Here is a 20,430-nt window from a genome sequence, read left to right on the forward strand (position 1 = left end):
CGAATACAACTGTATGATCGTTGATTTATGCCTTAATTGTTTGTACTTGAATTCTCTATATTAATAAAAAAATAAAAAAAAATAAAAAAACTTGATTCGAAACACAAGAATGTTTCGAAATCGCCCATAACTCCATACCAGTCGGTGGCGCTAATACTCCATTTCGTTGTTCGTCAACCACCAATAAAATCTCAAAAGAAGAACGTACGTCACATCCAAGGGGGTAATCCATCGACCGGAAGTTGAAGCCGGCCGGGTACCGCCATCTTGTAGCAGAACTTCACTTGCGTTAGCATTTCCATTGACTACCATTCATTTTGGCGTCACTTTGACAGCGAATAACTTTACATCTGAGGCGTTTAAAGACTCCATTTGTCCATTATTTATTTCTAAAGAAACACGACAATGTATAAATGGCTCCATTACCTTCTATGTTGAATTATGGCCCCGTAGAAACAGTTTTAGTAAAAATAGGCTAACGATTGCGTCATAACCACTCGACTCTCTGTCGCGCTGTACAGAAATTACCGTACAGACAGGAGGAGAAGCTCGCAGGCAATCGGGGGGACGTCCCGTCAAGGGAGAAGCCCATAGATAATGAGTCCATAAAAGCAACGGAATACTTACTCCTACTCACTCACGATAAAGGACTCTTTGCTCAAGTTCCCCGTCTCTGCAAGATTAACGTTGGCAATTTTCACGCACAGCTACTAGAAGATTCACGTCTGTCAGACAGGTTGCTCACGTCATCAAGCTTAGTTTTAGTCGGTTTGAGTCTGCGCGTCAGGAACGGAAGTTCTCAAAAATCGCTAAAAGTGGGCTTCAACTGTCTCAACTGAGTTCCAATGAGATCGCTCTGTCCATTTCTTTTACTGTCTATGGAAACTGTGCGGCATATTATTTTTGAGTGTGCTGCATATGTAAGGGAGAGAATGCAGTTGGATGGGAATCCAATAAAAGTATTGTTAGGAAACGAGGCAATTTTCATGAAATATGAAATATTATTTAATCCATGTATCTATGAAATATTATTTAAATATCTAAAAGATACAGGAACAATGAATAGAATCTAGTTGTTGTTGTTTAGTTTTTTTATGTATATATATATATATATATATATATATATATATATATATATATAAAGCCTATTTATTTATTTATTTATATGTATTTTATTATTATTTGCTATTTTCCCTCATTGATTCATTGCATATTCTTCCAAAATTATGTGCACTCCACACTCCAGATCAGTAGGTGGCGGTAATGCACCTTTTACGTTGGCTTGCCAATCCGCCATAAAACAACAGAAGAAGAAGTAGTTACATCCTCTGCTAGCAGTAAACAGGAGGAGACGGCCAATGAAAGGTACTTTATTAATATCAAACAAACAATGGGTTGGTTTCACTTAGGTATTTAACAAAATGAGTTGTATAACTAAATATGCATAGGGGTGAAATAAGCTCTGTTGGCTTGGCTATCTATCGAAGTTTGGTTGGAGCTTCGATGCTATAGATGGTTGTATTGTATGGAGCTGAGTGCTATCAAGTCAATTGAGAAATTAGACAGAATACCACATAGAGCTTTAAAAATCTGTATAGGAGTTATGAAAACCCAATAGCTGTCATAATAGAAGCCAATGAAATTCCATTTGAATTGCGAAGAAATTAGCACTTGCTTTTTGGTTACAATTACAAGGCGACAACGGCTCTGCTAAAATTATTGGGAGGTTTAAAAATATGTAAGCGTATGTATTGAATATTGGTATAAGATAATTATAGTGTTTGGAATGAAAAAATTTAGAAAATAGCAGCACCCATATTCCTTGAACCTATTTCTTTTTAGAAGCAACAGAAAAGAAAAAAAAGGTTATATGGTGGAATTGACAATGTAGTTTGGTACAAAAACAAAAAATGCCTCAAAAGACATTTTCTTTTATATTGTCAAATAGATATAGCCTATCTATTTTTTTAGGGCTGGGTGATATGGCCAGAAAATTGTCATAACATTTTTCATATCAGTCGATATAGATAATTATCACAATAAATGTCATATCTTTTTTTCACATGTTTTTTTTTTTTTCTGAGTGAAAGTTGTATAAAGCAGACAGTTAATTGTGGGTTTTATTCTTTTGTTGTCAGAACATGACAAACACTTGTCAACCAGATGAACGTTTCACAAATCTGAGGTACAATATTCAAAACATTTATGATGATAAAATAATTTTCTACGTCAAAATATGGACGAGTAAACTTAGTTTCTTTATGTTCAAATGGGTGATATTGTTTAAAATAATAAAATAGGTTTGTGTTCCCTGACTGTGATGGCACGAATCGCAGAAGTACATTTAGGCTGTTCATCAACAAAAATGGTAACATCTGAATTTTTTTTAACAATCTCATGTTTAAAGGGTAAAATGTAACTTTCTGACTGTTTGAGTTAGCCTAGGACTCTACTTTTATTAAAATGAACGGTTGGTCATCCATAGTATCGTACATTTAAATCATGATAATCATAGGTAAAATCATGCATATTGCATAGCACCTCACAACCATGGTAAAATGTAGGTTAACTATATAGTTTTTATGGTATTTGTATGAAAAATAGTAGAATCAAGTAAATGTTCCTATTAAATTGTGACCTCTGTGTTTACCTATTATGCAAATTAAACATGGTTTTATTATAGTGAATGTATATTACATTTCATGGAGTCTGTGGTCAGACAATGGTAAATTTGTGGCTACTATGGTTTTATTACAAATTCTACTAGAAATTCTACATTCGACTAAAATAAATAAAGTCACATGTTTCCAAAGTAATTCTACGAGAAAATAATGACAAAAACAATGTGAATATAACGTTATTACAGTCATCAAATGAGACATCAGCTCTGCCCTACAAAGGCAAAAGACCTTAACTCGCTAGAGTGTGGAACTGAGAAAAATGACTTTAAAGATTTTTAGTTGTCCCGCCAAATTTATTATAGGTAGGACACTGGAAATCTGGCAATTAGATGTTTTAGTAATGAAAATGATCTACATAAAATAAATCTTGAGCTCAAACTTGACTTTTGACCACTATTTTAAAGTTACTGTACTCTGCCTTTGTATTGTCAGCAAAAAGTGAGAAGTCATGCCAAGGCAAAAGGCGTTAACTTCCACATTATCAATATTTGGTTTGCTGATCACCATTAACAAAATCATTATAGTAACACCAGTATAAAATCTAGTGATCATGGCATTTATTTTGTATGATTACAATTACTAATAGCCATCTACTTATTGTTATCCTGTGCTTTGGTTGCATTCTGATGGCATTATTAATACATTAGATGACAAAATACCTCCATAGCAGTAAAGAGTAGGGGTGTCACGATTCTCCAAATCCTCGATTCGATTAAATTTTCGATTCTAAGGTCACGGTTCGATTCGATTCTTGATTTTTACATTTATTTTTTTAAAGCCGAAACCGGCCAATCAGGATGCTCTCTGTCTTACATGCGCTTCATGAGGCACATACACAAGATCTCTCGCTCTCTCCCGTGCGCGCGCTATACGGTTTGGAGCACAGTTTTTTCTGTCTTGCATGCGCGATTGCGCGCTCTTGCTCGCTCGCTCACTCTAGATTCCGGGAGATTAACTAATTTGCGGGCATCAGGGAGCCGCTATCAATATGCGGGAGACTCCAGGAACTTCCGCGAGACTTGGGATGTCTGCAAAGTAAACTGTGGCTTTTTTGAAGCGCAAACGTTGTCAACATAACTCACTGGAAATCCAAAAAACTTACACACCTGAAACTTCAATGAAAGAGGAGGGGGTTCAAGTTCTGTCGATGGGTCTCCTGCATCTGCAGTTGCCATGCTATCTTTTGAATGGCTGTAGCTAAGTTAGAGGAGGTTGACCATAGACTCGCAGCTTTTCAACACGCGTGTTTTTTTCCCGCTTGGCACGCTGACCGGACGTGACATGGGGGCGTGGCAGCATCGACGATTCCATTTTTTAATTCGATCGATTAGAATTTTTTTTTATTTCGATCGATTTCGATTTAAGATCGAAATCGTGACACCCTTAGTAAAGAGTATCATCAATTGGTACCGAGTGGCATAAGACTTGCTAAGCGCGTTGGATAGCGGTGGATCTGAAAGACGCATATACTTCTACATTCAGATAGCCCCTCACAGGTGCTTCCTGAGATTCGTGTTCGAAGGTGTCGTGCTCCTCGTAGTCCCCCCCCCCCCCCCCCTTGAGACTCAGTGAGTTCTCGACTACCTAGACGACTAATGCATTTATAGCACAACCTTCCGTGTTCTGCGTCTTTTCAGTATGCGGAGGTTTCAGCTGTCTGCCCTATTATTGTGCTTGTGCACTTCGCTCATGGAGCACTTCGCTCGTCCCGCGGATTTATTGTGTGATTGACGGTATAACCCGCTTGTAACAGTTGGTCTGATGTTGTATGCACCAGTACACTTGTTGCTTCATTATGTTGTATGCACCAATATACCCTTGTTGCTTCATTATTATCACTCACTGTGATATATTAGTCCCGCGTCAGCTCGACCGCGTTCAGGGCGATGCTGAAGGCGCCGTCGAAGTTTTGGCACTTTGCCAGCTAGATGCATGAGTGTGGGTGAGACGGGGCTTTAGTTATTTGTAGTATTCACCTGCTACGGCATGTGTAACATTTTTCTGTCAACTCTGCATATACTTCTCGATCGATATCGCATGTTTGTCGATGGAGCGGGTTCAGACCATACTAAATGTTCTGACCGCGTTTGTGCAGGACAAAGCTCTGAGAACATCAGAAGTTACAGGGACTGATGGCAGCTTTACAAAGTAAACAGGCTACACTGTAATTTCAATTTTAATGGAGAGTTAAACAAAGGCAGAACACCATACAATCTGATAGCATTATTTGATAGAACACCGGCATAGTAACTTCATATTAACGCACGACTAAACTAAGGCAGAGTACCGTAACTCAATATGAGCGTTCCAAAACAAAGCAGTAACTGGTGTTACGATGTTTTACCTTGGTTTCTCATGGGCTTTTGGAAGTTACTGCTAAGACAACCCATTATTTTCTCAAAAAAACAATGGAATTGACTTAGGGCTGCAACTAACGATTATTTTGATAATCGATTAATCGGACGATTATTTTTTCGATTAATCGGATAAAATATTCAATTGGATTTGTTTATTATGACTAAATAAAACCCGGTTACACTTTATTTTAAGGTGTCCTTGTTACAGTGTAATTATATATTTAAGTACAGAGTAATATTAAGTAACTACATGTACTTACTATAGGAATAGGGTAGGATTAGGTTGAGGGTTAGTTGCATGTAATTATGCATAATTTACTGTTATTACTACAGTAAGTACATGTAACATATGTAACAAGGACACCGTAAAATAAAGTGTTACCTAAAACCCTAAATTAGCATATTTATGTGTAAAAGTGTACTTTAAAAAGTGCAAAAGCCATACATTGAGTTTTACAAATATCAATATTTGCATTGTTTTTAATGATAATTGCTGATGGCAAGTTGACAACCATGATTAATGTAAAAAAAAAAAACATTTATATCCAACATATTGTTTTAACACAATTTTTGTTAAAACAAATGTACAGACATGTTGTTCAGATGTGAAGATATAAACTAAAAACATCTCAAATATATAATTCATTTAATTTTTATTTAAAATTAATTGAATTATAAGGATAATTTGTAAAAATAAATATAGAAAGACTGAAAACAAGCGTGTGAACATAGAGCCGCAGTAGATCGCGTTTGAAAAACAATTAAAACAAATGTAGTAGACAAATGCTATATAAAGAGAGCGGAGTGGAGGTACGCAGCAAGCAGGCTTGATTAAAAAGACAGGAAAAATGATGCATTAGTGCACAAACATTCGCTGAAAACCACTGAGTACAGTGACTAAAAAACAATAATTTACTGCTGCTGTTATTAACTGCCTTTATATTTAGTGCTTCGCTTTGTAAAGACCGTTTTAATTTAATATTTCTGCGGTAGCACTATTTTAATCCATCACTTATGTTGCGAGCGAACTGATTGCGCAACCTGATGCTCGAGACGCAAAATACAGACATCCCAAGTCTCCCGGAAGTTCTGGAAGTCACCCGCATATTGATAGCGGCTCGCAAATTAGTTCAAACTCCCGGGATTTGAGCACGCAAGCAAGAGCGCGCATGCGAGACAGAAGAGACTGTGCTCCAAACCGTGTACACTCTAAAAAATGATGTGTTGGATTTACTTAAAATATATATGCACCATTTTTGCATCATACTTTTTAAGTAATCCCAACTTGGAATAATTTTACTTAAAATTAACAAGAAAACCTTTGTTATATGTACTTAAATAATTGAGTTCACGCAACATTCTTTACTTAAAAATATATGCATCACGTTACATATATTTTTAAGTAAAGAATGTTATGTGAACTCAAATATTTAAGTACATATAACAAAGGTTTTCTTGTTTATTTTATGTAAAATAATTCCAAGTTGGGATTACTTAAAAAGTATGATGCAAAAATGGTGCATATATATTTTAAGTAAATCCAACACAGTGCAGGCCATGTGAGATCAAAACAAATCTTAGTTCTGTTAACTTAACATTTAAGCTCATTTGTATATAAAAATAAGACAATTAAATGAGTTGAACCAACCATTTTAACTTATTTTAGATCTTCAGCTATTGGTCTGCTTACTGCACTGCTCCAGTACATTCAATGTCTTAAAATAAATTAAACATGCAAATCAAACACAATAAAGCATTTAACTTTATTATTTTTTATTTTTTGCCAAAGGCTTGAAAGCCTGAAACCACACATGAAATGTAACAAAATGTGGCAAATCGACAAATGGAAAATCACTTTTAACAGGTCACTTTTTCACCTTTGCAAAACTTCTCAAAAGATTTACATTCTTCCAACATTTACTTTTGTAACATACAAAAAAACTCTTAAAAGGACAATTCTGGTGAAAAATGAACCTAGGGGTACTTAACACATGGTTACCGAGTTGATTCTCTGGGATGCGTTTTCATGATAATCGAATGTACGTAGATTTTTATCTCTAAAAACTGTTTAGCTTATAACGCTACACTCTAAAAAATAAAACATTGGGTCAACAAAAAAAAATATGTTAACTGTTTCCACTAGAATTTTTAGGTTAAGACTGCTGGCAGAATTACATTAATTCAAAGCGATGTTTTAGGCCACAATAAAACGCATTTCTAAGTAACATGAATGCAAGTATTTAAGTTGATCCAACATAATGTTTTGAGTAAGGTGAAGAAGCTTTAAGGCCACAATAAAACACATTTCTAAGTAGCATGAACTTAATAATTTTCAACATGAATGCAAGTATTTAAGTTGATCCAACATAATGTTTTAAGTAAGGTGAAGGAGCTTTTAGGCCACATTAAAACACATTTCTAAGTAGCATGAACTTAATAATTTTCAACATGAATGCAAGTGATATTTTAGTGCAAACAAAACAATTATTCATCATGAATTCACAATCTGTATGTTAAATAACAAAAATGAAATTACTGACTTTTATAAGGAATTATTTATATTTTTAAACAGCTTTCCAATCACTATCTTTTAACACCATTTTTAAATTGTAATATATTTCTCTTTTAAACATACATGTAACATTCATATTTTAATATATTTCCCTTTCAAAACATTTAAATGAACTATTACAATTACTGTCCTTTCTACAACGTAAAGCATCAATTTTCTTAGAAATTAACCAGTGTAATTAATTATCCCTTCAAATCAAACATTCAATTGAAATGTATGGTGGTCACTACACTGTCATTGGTCAGGCGTGCACACGCTGTTAACGATACCATTGGCTGTAGAGTGTGACAATCTGTCAATAAAAATCAGCCAACACTTTTTTGTTCTCCGATACATTGATCTCATAAATTGCCTCTGTGAAGTTTGAATGACGGAAATACGTGGTAGCGACGGAGAACTTGAATCCATGTTTTGAACTAATTATTTATCACATTAACTGTCTTAACATGAATATTAACTTATTAACCCTTATACATTAAATATGGTTCTTCAAAATAAAGTCTCAACAGACAATGAGAGCAGGCTGTCAGAGTATTTCTGTTGAAAACAAGCACTGAGACCCGGGGAGAGAGCAGCGGCTCGCTAACAGCATACAGGAGATAGACGCTGGTCATTTTTATTTAATTTGTGTAACGTTACATTTTATTCATAAACATTAAAAACACACTCTTTTGTGTTAAAATACGAGCAAAAGGTGCGGTGTCGTAGACATGCAATTAATATCTCATGTCGTTATGATTTGTGAATTCGTGTAACGGGTTACTCTGGTCCGAAATCAGTGTTTTTTCCCCCCTGAATTTTAATTTTAAATTCGGCATAGCTCCAAAAGTCGGTCACTTAGAAGTCTGAACCCAGTGTCATCTTGACATGCTAGATTTGTGAATTTTTTCACAGCAAAGCTCTTGTCTGTAAACCGGTCGCTAAGTCCGTCTTTCATGTTTAACAATGTAAGTTATAATAACAATTTATAATAAGTACACACACCGTTGGATTACAAAAACACTAGACTGAGCTTGATTTGTGAAAACTTTCACAATGCAGTTTGGGTCCGTTAACCTTTCCCTGAGTGTTTAACTTAAATGACAGGTTTAGTATTTTACACTTAAAGGGTTAGTTCACCCAAAAATGAAAAAAAAACTGTCAGTAATTACTCACCCTCATGTTGTTCCAACCCCGTAAGACTTTCATTCATCTTCGGAACACAAATTAAGATATTTTTGATTAAATCTGAGAGCTGGATCACTCCTCCATAGGCTTCTAAGGGATCGGAACTGGCCGGCCCAAAAGTTATGAAAGACATCGTTAAAGTAGTCCGAGTGACTACAGTGGCTCAATCTTAAGTTTATCAAGCGATGAGAATACTTTTTGTGCGCAAAAAACAAACAAAAATAACGACTTTATTCAACTATTCATTTCCTTCTCTGTGGGCCGTGATATTTCACGTAGTGAAACTACGCAAAGCTTCTAGGTTGTAAGTCACACGCATCACACAAATGACCAGCATCGGCCAATAGTGAGCCTGTGTGTGACGTGCAACCTAGAAGCTTTGCGCAATATCACTACGTGAAATATCACGGCCCACAGAGAAGGAAATGAATAGTTGAATAAAGTCGTTATTTTTGTTTGTTTTTTTTGCGCACAAAAAGTATTCTCGTCGCTTGATAAACTTAAGATTGAGCCACTGTAGTCACTCGGACTATTTTAACGATGTCTTTCATAACTTTTGGGCCGGTCAGTTTCGATCCCTTAGAAGCCTATGGAGGAGTGATCCAGCTCTCAGATTTAATCAAAAATATATTAATTTGTGTTCCGAAGATGAACGAAAGTCTTACGGGGTTGGAACAACATGGGTGAGTAATTACTGACAGAATTTTCATTTTTGGGTGAACTAACCCTTTAAAGCCCTGTTTTAAGATAATTTCTGATGAAATAGAACGGTTAAGATTGAAATTTGGACACATGCTGCTATCCCGAGATATTTCGGTTTCTGTGGTTGCACCCCACCTCCACAATGGTTGCATAGGTGCACTGGAACAATCCTTCCTAAAACGTATTAAACTTTAGTTTACAAAGACGTGAAACTCACGAGTGGTCTGGGGTGTTCACTGATATGCTCACACAAAAATTGCTGCAAAAGATGCTTTCCAACCAGTTTTATCGTAGTTTTTGTCCAACAAGGGGTGCAACCACAGAAACTGAAAATTCTCGGGCCAGCAACATGTGTCCAAATTTCAATCTAAACCGTTCTATTTCATCAGAAACGATCTTAAAACAGGGCTTTAAGTGTAAAATACCTAACTTGTCCTTTAACCATTCTGATTTGTGAAAACTTTCACATGTCAGTTTGGGTCAGTTAACCTTCCCTGAGAGTTTAACTTAACCATTCTCATTTGTGAAAACTTTCATAGGTCAGTTTGGGTCAGTTAACCCTTCCCTGAGTGTTTAAATTAATCATTCTGATTTGTGAAAACTTTCATAGGTCAGTTTGGGTCAGTTAACCCTTCCCTGAGAGTTTAACTTAACCATTCTGATTTGTGAAAACTTTCATAGGTCAGTTTGGGTCAGTTAACCCTTCCCTGAGTGTTTAAATTAACCATTCTGTTTTGTGAAAACTTTCATAGGTCAGTTTGGGTCAGTTAACCCTTCCCTGAGTGTTTAAAATAACCATTCTGTTTTGTGAAAACTTTCATAGGTCAGTTTGGGTCAGTTAACCCTTCCCTGAGTGTTTAACTTAACCATTCTGTTTTGTGAAAACTTTCACATGTCAGTTTGGGTCAGTTAACCCTTCCCTGAGAATCTAATCCAACACAGAATACCAACAGAACTTGAAAAGGCATGTGAAAAAAATGTCATGAGTAGCACAAAACTAAACTCAGGGAAGGGTTAACTTACCCAAACTGACATGTGAAAGTTTTCACAAATCAGAATGGTTAAGTTAAACTCCCAGGGAAGGGTTGACTGACCCAAACTGCATTGTGAAAGTGTTCACAAATCAGAATGGTTAAGTTAAATTGTCAGGGAAGGGTTAACTGACCCAAACTGCATTGTGAAGGTTTTCTCAAATCAGAATTGTTAAGTTAAACACTCAGGGAAAGGTTAACAGACCCAAACTGCATTGTGAAAGTTTTCACAAATCAAGCTCAGTCTTTTTTGTAATCCAGCGGTGTGTGTGTTTATTATAAATTGTTATTATAACTTACATTGTTAAACAAGAAAGACGGACTTAGCGACCGGTTTACAGACAAGAGCTTTGCTGTGAAAAAATTCACAAATCTAGCATGTCAAGATGATACTGGGTTCAGACTTCTAAGTGACCGACTTTTGGAGCTATGTATTTAAAATTCAGGGGGAAAAACACTTATTTCGGACCGGAGTAACCCGGTACAAGAATTCACAAATCGTGAATAACGACATGAGATATTATTTGCATGTCTACGACACCGCACAGCGGGACCACAGCGAAACGAAATTTGAATATCAAACCTCAAACTATCTGTACTCCGGTAAGGAATTCATAGGGCCCTAAGTTAGCCTATAACTCCGACTGGTTTTGAGCAAAGTATCTGAACAAATAGTGTAGCTATTCAATCAGTGAAAGGCTACAGCTAACTTTACCTCGGCACACAGACTGTAACTTAGCTATTATCAACACTGATCAAATTTCAGAGTAAAGACTTCCAGATTTCGGTAGCTATTCGGTTACAGTAGGCTATCACCAACAGAATCCTGAGCGAATGCAAATATGTAGGCCTAATTAAGCATAAAATTACTTACCATTCACCGTATACGCTTCAATGAGTTTCAGCTGTGCCGTGTCGTCGCTCGTCTAGTTTTGAAAATGCGCGCAAATGCGAAGAGGGAAACTGTGGGCTGTTTACACATCATCAAATAGTATCTTACATTAACAGAACTTAAAATTAAATTATTTTTTGATTAACTGAAAATGTTAAACTCTGACAAGTCATGATAGTACATTTAATCAATAGGCATAATTTGTGTGTCATCCAAGCTCAATAAAATAACAATTACAAGTAAAAAGTCTAACAGCATTTCAGAACTTGATTTTTTATTTCACACCAATATATATATTTAAGTAATGACTAAAGGTCCTCTGAATTAGTTTTTAGAGTGTAGTATATCGGGCATAGAATAAGCAAAAGTAAATCGCTAGTTAATACCACTAACAAGGCTCAAAATAGCCCCACACTAACACGGTAGCATAATGAGGGTCCCTACATGCAAACCGAAGCATTGAGAACTTTGTAAGTGTACAGACAGTTTAATAAGAAGATATTTTAAACATACAGTCAACTTCGCGTATACAGACAGGAGCCATCTTTGAAAAACAGTCTCTACCAGTCGATATACGAACGCCGATCCAAGCCTACTGTTCGCGCTCACCTTATCACAACTTATAGCTCGTTCACATCTCACCAGCGCACTTGGATCGGCGTTCGTAGATCAACTGGTAGAGACTGTTTTTCAAAGATGGCTCCTGTCTGTATACGCGAAGTTGACTGTATGTTTAAAATATCTTCTTATTAAACTGTCTGGACACTGACAAAGTTCTCAATGCTTCGGTTTGAAGGTAGGGACCCTCATTATGCTACCGTGTTAGTGTGGGGCTATTTTGAGCCTTGTTAGTGGTATTAACAAGCGATTTTTATTTGTCATTTCTCTATGCCCAATATTCTAGCGTTATACTAGCTTTATAGGCTAAACTGTTTTTAGAGATAAAACTATTTACATTCGATAATCATGAAAACAAATCTCAGATAACGGTTGACTAGGTTACAATGTGTAATTAGACCAAAGGTTCATTTTGCGCCGGAGTTCTCCTTTAATGAGTGGAAGCAGAGAGGAGAGGGTCACATATGATGCCCCATTAATATAAACAGAAGCACACTCGAATGGTTTGTGAGATTGCTCAAGCTCCTCCAACAGGCCCCTCTGTTCAGCTTTGAGGTCAAGAAAATGCTTTTTTATCTGTGTAACCTCTGGGTCAGACAGACATGCTGTGACTGGCCACCTCTACTCTAGCAGGCGGCTGATCATATAGTATGAGCTATTCCACCTTACACTAACGTCTTGAATTAACTTGTGTGTAACTAATTCAGAGTGGAAAAAACATTCCTTTACCTTGGCATACTCTTTTCATATTGTATATGAATAGTATGTATTAACTGTTATATATATATATATGAACTATTATATATACATTTGTATTTTAAATGTTATTCTTTAAGTAATTTATGCTGTTATGTTATTATGCCGTCACACAATGAAATGTCCTTAAAATGGGCAGAAGTAAATTAATAACGGTAGGATTGATACATCAAGCCTGCACATTAACAAACGCAGGCACAGATCAATCTAACCATTACAGTGGTTCTCAATTCCAGTCCTCGCGACCCAACTTCTCTTACTTCAAAAAGTATTTAGCACCTTAAAGGACAGCGGATTTTAAAAGTTCTGCCGACAAAGGCTGAGTTAAATGTCACCTGTTATGCAAAATTTACTTTTACATGGTGTTTGAACATAAATGTGTGTTGGCAGTGTGTGTAAACAACCACCCTATAATGATAAAATCCACCCAGTGCTTTTTTTTACATCCCCATAAATCATAAGCACTGTCTCAGAACAACCTGTTCTCAGATTCGTGGCAATGTGACGAACTTTTGCACAAGCCCCTTGACTGACACTGCAGTTTTAGCATAGACCCGCCCTGAGTGAGCTGTACACAGTCTGCCATTGTTTCGTCACCGGAGCAGCTGTAGACAAGAATGTCTCCTAAGCGATTTAGGTGTTTTGTTGTTGGATGTAAGAATGAACATAGAGACATCTTCATTTACTCTCGTTGTTATCCATCCATCAAGGATGGATCTGTACCAACTGTTCGTGATCCAGCTTACAGTCTCCGGAGTGATAGGCCTAACGTTACTGATCAGTGATCACGGCAGAAATTAAAGTGAGAACGCGCACTTTGTTACAGTTCATCTGAGTCGTTATACGGATATAAAGTTGACCAGTTTATTAAGCACCCCCTGAAAAGGTGTGTATATATTTGTTTACTGTTAGTTGTAACAAGCGTTTTGTGTAATTCGCTGTGTATGTTGATGATAATGAAAGGGAGAGAGAGTTTATGGATAAGACTTTAATGCACACTTCTTATACTGTTTATTCAGCTCTTACAGTGATTTTCTGGAGTAAAACTGACGCTTCATCTTTTGTGTGATGTACAATAAACTTAAGTGAACTCATCACTATATTTTTGGCCATCATTCGGACGGGGTCCGCTACAGCAGGCTTGTATTAAAATTGGATAAAAGCAGATGACAAATACGTTATAACCGTAATTAAACTAAACTATACCTGTGTTATCTCCATACAGAATAAATTCTCTGGCTCTGTGGGCATTATTGTCCGACTCCGGGTCGAACTGAACACCGCTACTGAGAGTTTCTGTTTTGATAGTGAGCTCGTGAGGCTCTGCCCTCTGTGCCGGCAGCAGCAGCTCATTTGCATTTAAAGGCATGTAAATGGCGCGTTTTTCTCAGCCCCAAAAAGTGACAATTTAAACATGCTGTAAAATATGATCTGTTGGGTATTTTGAGCTAAAACATCACATACACACTCTGGGGACATCAGAGACTTATTTTACATCTTGTGAAAAGGGGCATAATAGGTGCCCTTTAATTTAATGGACAAAAACACTTATGGTGGCTGTGGCTTTGCCTTTTCCGGCGGCCCATCATCCAGAATAGCCCTGTAGCCTATGTTTCCTTTTCAGATGTTCAGATGTGCAATGAGCAAATTTTCAAAAATGTTTTTCAATTGTTCAATTGTTCTTTTCACATTCTTTATTAAAAAACCTTAAAAATAATGTATGATTTGTTGGAATCAGACAAAAAAATTAACGGGCTGCACCTGTTTGATGGCAAAGTCAATTTTGAGAACAATCGAGTTAAAGTTTTCTGAAGGTTCCAAAAAAAAAAATCACCTAGCAACCATACCTTAAAATCCCTGATATTAACACCAAATTTTGCACACACCAAGTCAAAACCAAATATCTATAGAAAAAGTATATATTAAACTTTTTTTTTTCCCTTGATACCACAATTGTTTGATTAACATTAATGACAGCCTATAAGATCTACTGAACTGCATGGATCTAATATAATGTTACACATCAGGGCCCATATTCATAAATATTCTAAGAATCCTCTCAGAAAACTCTTAATTTAGCTTAAAAACTTTTATGTAGGAGTCTTAGCTTAAGAGCGATTCGGGACCGATCTGAGAGCAACTCCGAGTAAGTAAAAGACAAAAACTTTCATCTTAGTGAGGAGGCGGGGGTGACCCCTTTGCTATGTATGACACAATCTTTTGAAGACTGTGATTGATTGGTTGGTTGTCCAAGAAGGAAAAAAAAGAGTGATTTTACGTATAGGGTCTATTCTAAGCCTTCACTTTGAAATTACATGCGTAATTTTTCCTATTTGACTGTTCTCACACACACACACACACACACACACACACACACACACATTATATATGTGTATATAAATCCTTTTTTTTTATTTACCATGCTGTTAATTTCCTATAAGGTATTTGATTGGCTTAGAATGATAAAAATTGTTCCACTCTTTCCAATTACACTGATTGATGGCATGTCTATTTAAGTGGTGGTTTGAATGTTGGTTTTAATGTAACAAACATGGAATCAAAACCAAGAAGGACGAGAAAGCCCGACTGGACAGAGGAAGTGTTAACTGTTAGCCCAGTTAGTGGATGAACACAAGGCCATCCTTAAAGGAAAATTCGGGCGTCTTATTAACTCACTGTCATCCATTGTCTGCAACACATTTCTTCTCCCTCTTCGTCTTTCTGCCATTTTCTCCTCTGCTAAAGAAACTCTTAAGCCTCTTAAAAGTCCTCGTCCGTACTTCGAACAATTTTGACCTTAAGACCTCTTTTAAGGGTTAAGATACTTTCTGAATTACTTTTTTCTTTACTAGGATTTTTTTCTTTAATTTTAAGAGTAAACGCCCACATTTCTAAGAATTTTCTTAGAACTTTGTCACTAGGAGCTACTCTTTGCATTAAGATTCTTTATGAATACGGGCCCAGATGTTTTTGCCCAACAGTTAACCAAACTTTCACTTAAGACAAACGTTCACTTAAGACATAACAGATAATGTTTGCGTGAATACTCGCCAAGACCGATATTTTGAAATGTAATTCTGTCTATATGTGTATATCAGTATCGCGCGCTGTTTGAGGCGTCTTTGTGTGCACGCTTCGGATGTGTCAGTCAGTGCGAGTAAGATAGTTTTGTTTACATCAGCATGAGTTTGAAAATCACATTGCATTGGTTCAGACTCGTGCCTGAGGGGAAGCCTCAGGCGTCGAGAAGCGAACAGAGAAAAACTGCATTTTTCATGGACAAAGGAAAGGTACTCCTCTCAGAAAACATACAAATAAAGATACTTCTAGATGTTTAATTGCTGTTTGGAGCATTAGGATCGCTAGACGAGGATTTAATTAATTTTTGTGAACCTCAAATTCATCCAAAATTGACTTTTTCACTTGTTTTGCCTTTAGCTCGTAATTAGTCTAAGAGTTAATTAGTATGCTAAAAAACTACTCAAGTTACTACGTTACAAAGTACTTTAGTATATTTTTCTATTTTTATCAAAAATGGGGCGATGTTAGCTATATTTTAGTGGTTTAGTAATGTGAACACTCCCATGTTATTTCTGTTGATGTATATCTACAATGCAAAGATAATCGACATAGCCTGTGTCAGAGTATAGAATTTTTATACAATTATATACTTTCTGTCTCACTCTGTGTTAAGAAGCAATATGGAACCACAAAAGAAAGTTATTTCAAACACAACTGACGTGTGTATATATAGTGATTTTGGAGCAAAACATGATATATTGTCATAAATTGTCGTGTTTGACACTATGCTAAGCAAACATACTAGCTATCCCTGTTGCCAAGAGCGATTGTTTTATTACTAATTTTAAAGTCCACGTAAGATCATTTGAATGTTTTTTAAGAAGGGCAAAAGCAAAGAATGGTAAGTGAGAGGTCTGATCAAAGAAATGTGGGATTAAAATAGTATGAATAAAAAAGTGCCAGTAATACAATAAAGTGGGGTACAGGTTAACATGTTAAATAAAATGCTCTTTTTTTTTCTTGTTCTACTGAAAATGTGTAAGGGAGTCCACTGTTGCTGTAGTAACGAGCTAAACTTTTACATGCATCTGATTGACAGATAAATCATCTGATTTTATTTCAGTTGTTGCTGATGTTGAGGTTATTTTAGCTTCATACAAAGTTTGATTCGTACATTTAGTTTAACTGCATTGTTAAAGAGGGAAAGCTAAAGCATTAAGCTAAACTGTGTGTATGCATTTTAGACACTTACTTTGTTTTTGCTCCATCCATGCAATAACTGTGTTGGTGTATGAGCCGAGTTTTCTATTTACTTCCACTGCTCAGTGCTCTGGTAATATCAATGGTATGACTTGTTTCAATTTAAAATCAGAATATGAGCATAGCTCACTTAATTTCACTAAAATATTGAAATGTTAGCGATACTGATTCAAAACGCGAGCGCCAGTGATTGACTGTCAAAGTGCGGTTCGAACGCCCCGCCCCCCAGCTGAACTGGAAGTTTTGAACCCGAGTCAGACCTGTCTGTTATTGGCTGAAGCACAAGGCTCCAACGCAGTAGTTTGAAAAGTGAAAAGTAGTTTCAAATGTCAACTTACCCTGTTGCTCTGTCGGCCATTTGTCAAAGTACTTTAATAAATGTAGCCAAGTTGAATACTTTATTTTTATTAAACTCAAGTAAAAGTACCACAATTTAATTATACTCAAAGTAGAAAACATAGAAAATCTACTCAAGTACTGTAACGAAAGTATTTGTAATTAGTTACTTTTCACCTCTGATTATGACTCATTCTGCCAGCATGGGACACACACACACACACACTGTCACAAACTGCTCTGAGACAAGAAGGTTGAGGATCCAAATGCAGTATTTATTGAACAGGGTAATCCAGATAACAGGCAAGGGTCATACACAAACAATCCAAACAATAACAGATCAGGGCTGAGGCAAAGAGAGAAGTCCGAGGGAACAGGCAGAGCATCAAGAGAACCAGGACACGGGAGAAACAGGAAACAAACACGCTCAGAAATGCAGTGAGACAACATACAAGACTTTTCAGAGACTAACAGAATGAACCAGGCTTTTATAGTGTGAGCTAAACAGGATAATGAGACAGATGGATGCAATCAGGGATAAGACCGAGCAATGAGTTATGGGAAATGTAGTTTATGAGGGAATGACAATAGTCTGATGTGGAGTGCCCTCTGGTGGCTCTCAAGGGCACTCCAGCTGGTGACCGTTACACACATATATACATAGTTTGTTTTGCTCATAAAATTTACATAACCCCTGGCAGAAAATGCAAAATGTTAATCATTTGAACAAAATATGAGGATCATAAAAATTGCATGCTATTTTTTATTTAGTACTGTGCTGTTTAATATAACAGATGTTTACATGTAGTCCACAAGACAAAATAATAACGAATTTATAAAAATTACCCTGTTCAAAAATGTACTTACCCTTAAATCTTAATATTGTGTGTTCTTACCTGGACTGGTTTTGTGTTATTGTTCATGAGTCAGTCTGAGCAGTTAAACAGGGCACTGTTCTTCAGAACAAGCCTCCTGACCCTGCACATTCAATGGTTTTCTTGCATCTTCTGCATATTTGACTCCTTTCCAACAGTGACTATGATTTTGAGGTACATCTTATCAAACTGAGGACAATTGAGGGGTTCATAAACAACTAATTGAAAAGGTGAAAACATTCACCGATGCCCAAGAAGGAGAAACAATGCATTAAGAGATGGGGTGAAAACTTTTTGAACAGTGATGTGTACATTTTTCTTATTTTGTTTAAAGATCATATTATTTCCATTTAGTGCTGCCCTTTTCAAGCTCCACAAAATACTTGCATGTTTCCCTGCAGAAAAAATAAGTGCAATTTAACCCGATCATCCAATTCAAAATGTTTACAACCCTCGGCTCTAAATGCATTACATCAGTGAATGTTTTCACTTTTTGTAATAGTTCTGTATGAGTCCCTCAATTGTTCTGTGTGAAAAGATGAATCTCAAAATCATAGTCACTGTTGGAAAGGTGTAAAAATATTTTTCTGAAGAACTTTGGGCAGTTTAACTGCACAGGACAAACAATGGTCCCTTGAACAATCATAACAAAACATAAAAACGATTCATTACGAGTATGTAACGAGTATTATGATTCAAGGGTATGTAAACTTTTGAATGGGGTAATTTTTATACATTTTGTTATTTGTCTTGTGGACTATATTTAAACATCTGTTATGTGAAATAGCTTATCCAGGACAGTACTAAATACATGTTGCAATTTTAATGATCCCTCTTATTTTGTTAAAATGATTTAAGATTTTGAATAATCTGCAGAGGGTATGTAAACTTCAGAGAAAAACTGCACTGTATTTAGTATACTGCCTAGAGATGAATGTCCAAAAAGCTCCTGTAACAATGTGTTTGTGTGTGTTATGTTTCTACAGCAGCATGGAGGGTTTGAAGTTTTCTAGCAACACCATGCAGGTGAGTTTTGTTTGTCAGCGCTGCAGTCAGCCACTGAAGCTCGACACATCCTTCAACGTCTTAGACAGAATGACCATCCATGAGCTCACGGGTATGACCATACAGCACTACACCACTGTAAACTGGTCTCTTTACACAGTAAGAGAGAAATGATGTCATTCCATTAAGAAGTAGATTGAGTTTGACTTGTCTTTTTTTTGTTCAGCTCCATTAGTGACAGTAACAGCGAATAAACAGTCGAATAGCAGTGAGGGCAGCAGCTTCCCTGAGGTGAATAAATCACAACAGCAAGCTTTCTTTGTGATCTTGCTGGCTCTCAAGTGTACAGGCACTTTTCCATAACACAAAAAGTGGTGTGGAATGCAACGGTTGCTTTGGTAACAAACAATGAAGACTGCTCATATTATTACTATATTTGTCATTAAACAAAGACTTTTAAAAATTGATTGGATAAGTTAATGAACAGATTACAATACCATTACCAGGTTATCAGGCTTCTCAAGCCAACATCAAAGTTTGTTCACAAACTGTAGCTACTAGCTTCTCAAGCCAACATATTGTTATACCATTTAAATAGTATTATTATTATTCAGAGGTGGGAGCAAGTTACACGTGTTTAAGTCGCAAGTAAGTTTCAAGTCCCTACCAACAAGTCTCAAGTCGCAGTGCACACGAACCAAGCAAGTCAAGTCAGTGGCTCACCTTAAGCAAGTTGAGTCCTGCTAAGGGTCAAGTTACAATACAAAACAGAAAAAAGTAGTGTTTATTTTGGCCTCAACCTTATTCTTTTTTTCCCTCAGAAATGATGATCTGTCTTAATTATACATTTATACCGTAATATTAATTATAAAAATATAATTTATTATAGTATGTATTTATAATTATAAAAATGTTGAATTATTATTATTATTATTATTATTATAATAACAATTACACGAAAAAATGTTGAAGATAAAACAGTTGAAGGTAAATTCACAACTGTGATGCATGAATTATATTGGTTTTATAGTAAATGTAATATGTTTAACTTTGCTTATATATTTATATATGGAAAATACAGCGAGATGACAGGAAATTAACTTTCCCATAAATTGATTTCCAGGGGCATTGTTTTCTATCCATGTTAATGTATACGA

The 20,430-nt window shown here is 36.1% G+C and overlaps 1 protein-coding gene across 1 annotated transcript in view; it reads left to right on the forward strand.

Moving 5' to 3' along the window:
- Nucleotides 1–1,270: 1,270 nt before the first annotated feature.
- The window catches only part of becn1 (beclin 1, autophagy related), an 87,785-nt gene continuing 68,625 nt past the window's right edge, over nt 1,271–20,430 (forward strand). Inside the window, exons 1-3 of the mRNA XM_056253636.1 lie at nt 1,271–1,365; nt 19,255–19,385; nt 19,500–19,564. Of these exons, the coding sequence (XP_056109611.1) occupies nt 19,259–19,385; nt 19,500–19,564 (192 nt within the window). The 5' untranslated portion in view covers nt 1,271–1,365; nt 19,255–19,258. The remainder of the gene's footprint in view (nt 1,366–19,254; nt 19,386–19,499; nt 19,565–20,430) is intronic.

This window comes from Rhinichthys klamathensis, unplaced genomic scaffold, assembly GCF_029890125.1.
Source record: "Rhinichthys klamathensis goyatoka isolate OS25496 unplaced genomic scaffold, OSU_Roscu_1.1 h1tg000108l_1, whole genome shotgun sequence".
NCBI lineage: Eukaryota > Metazoa > Chordata > Actinopteri > Cypriniformes > Leuciscidae > Rhinichthys > Rhinichthys klamathensis.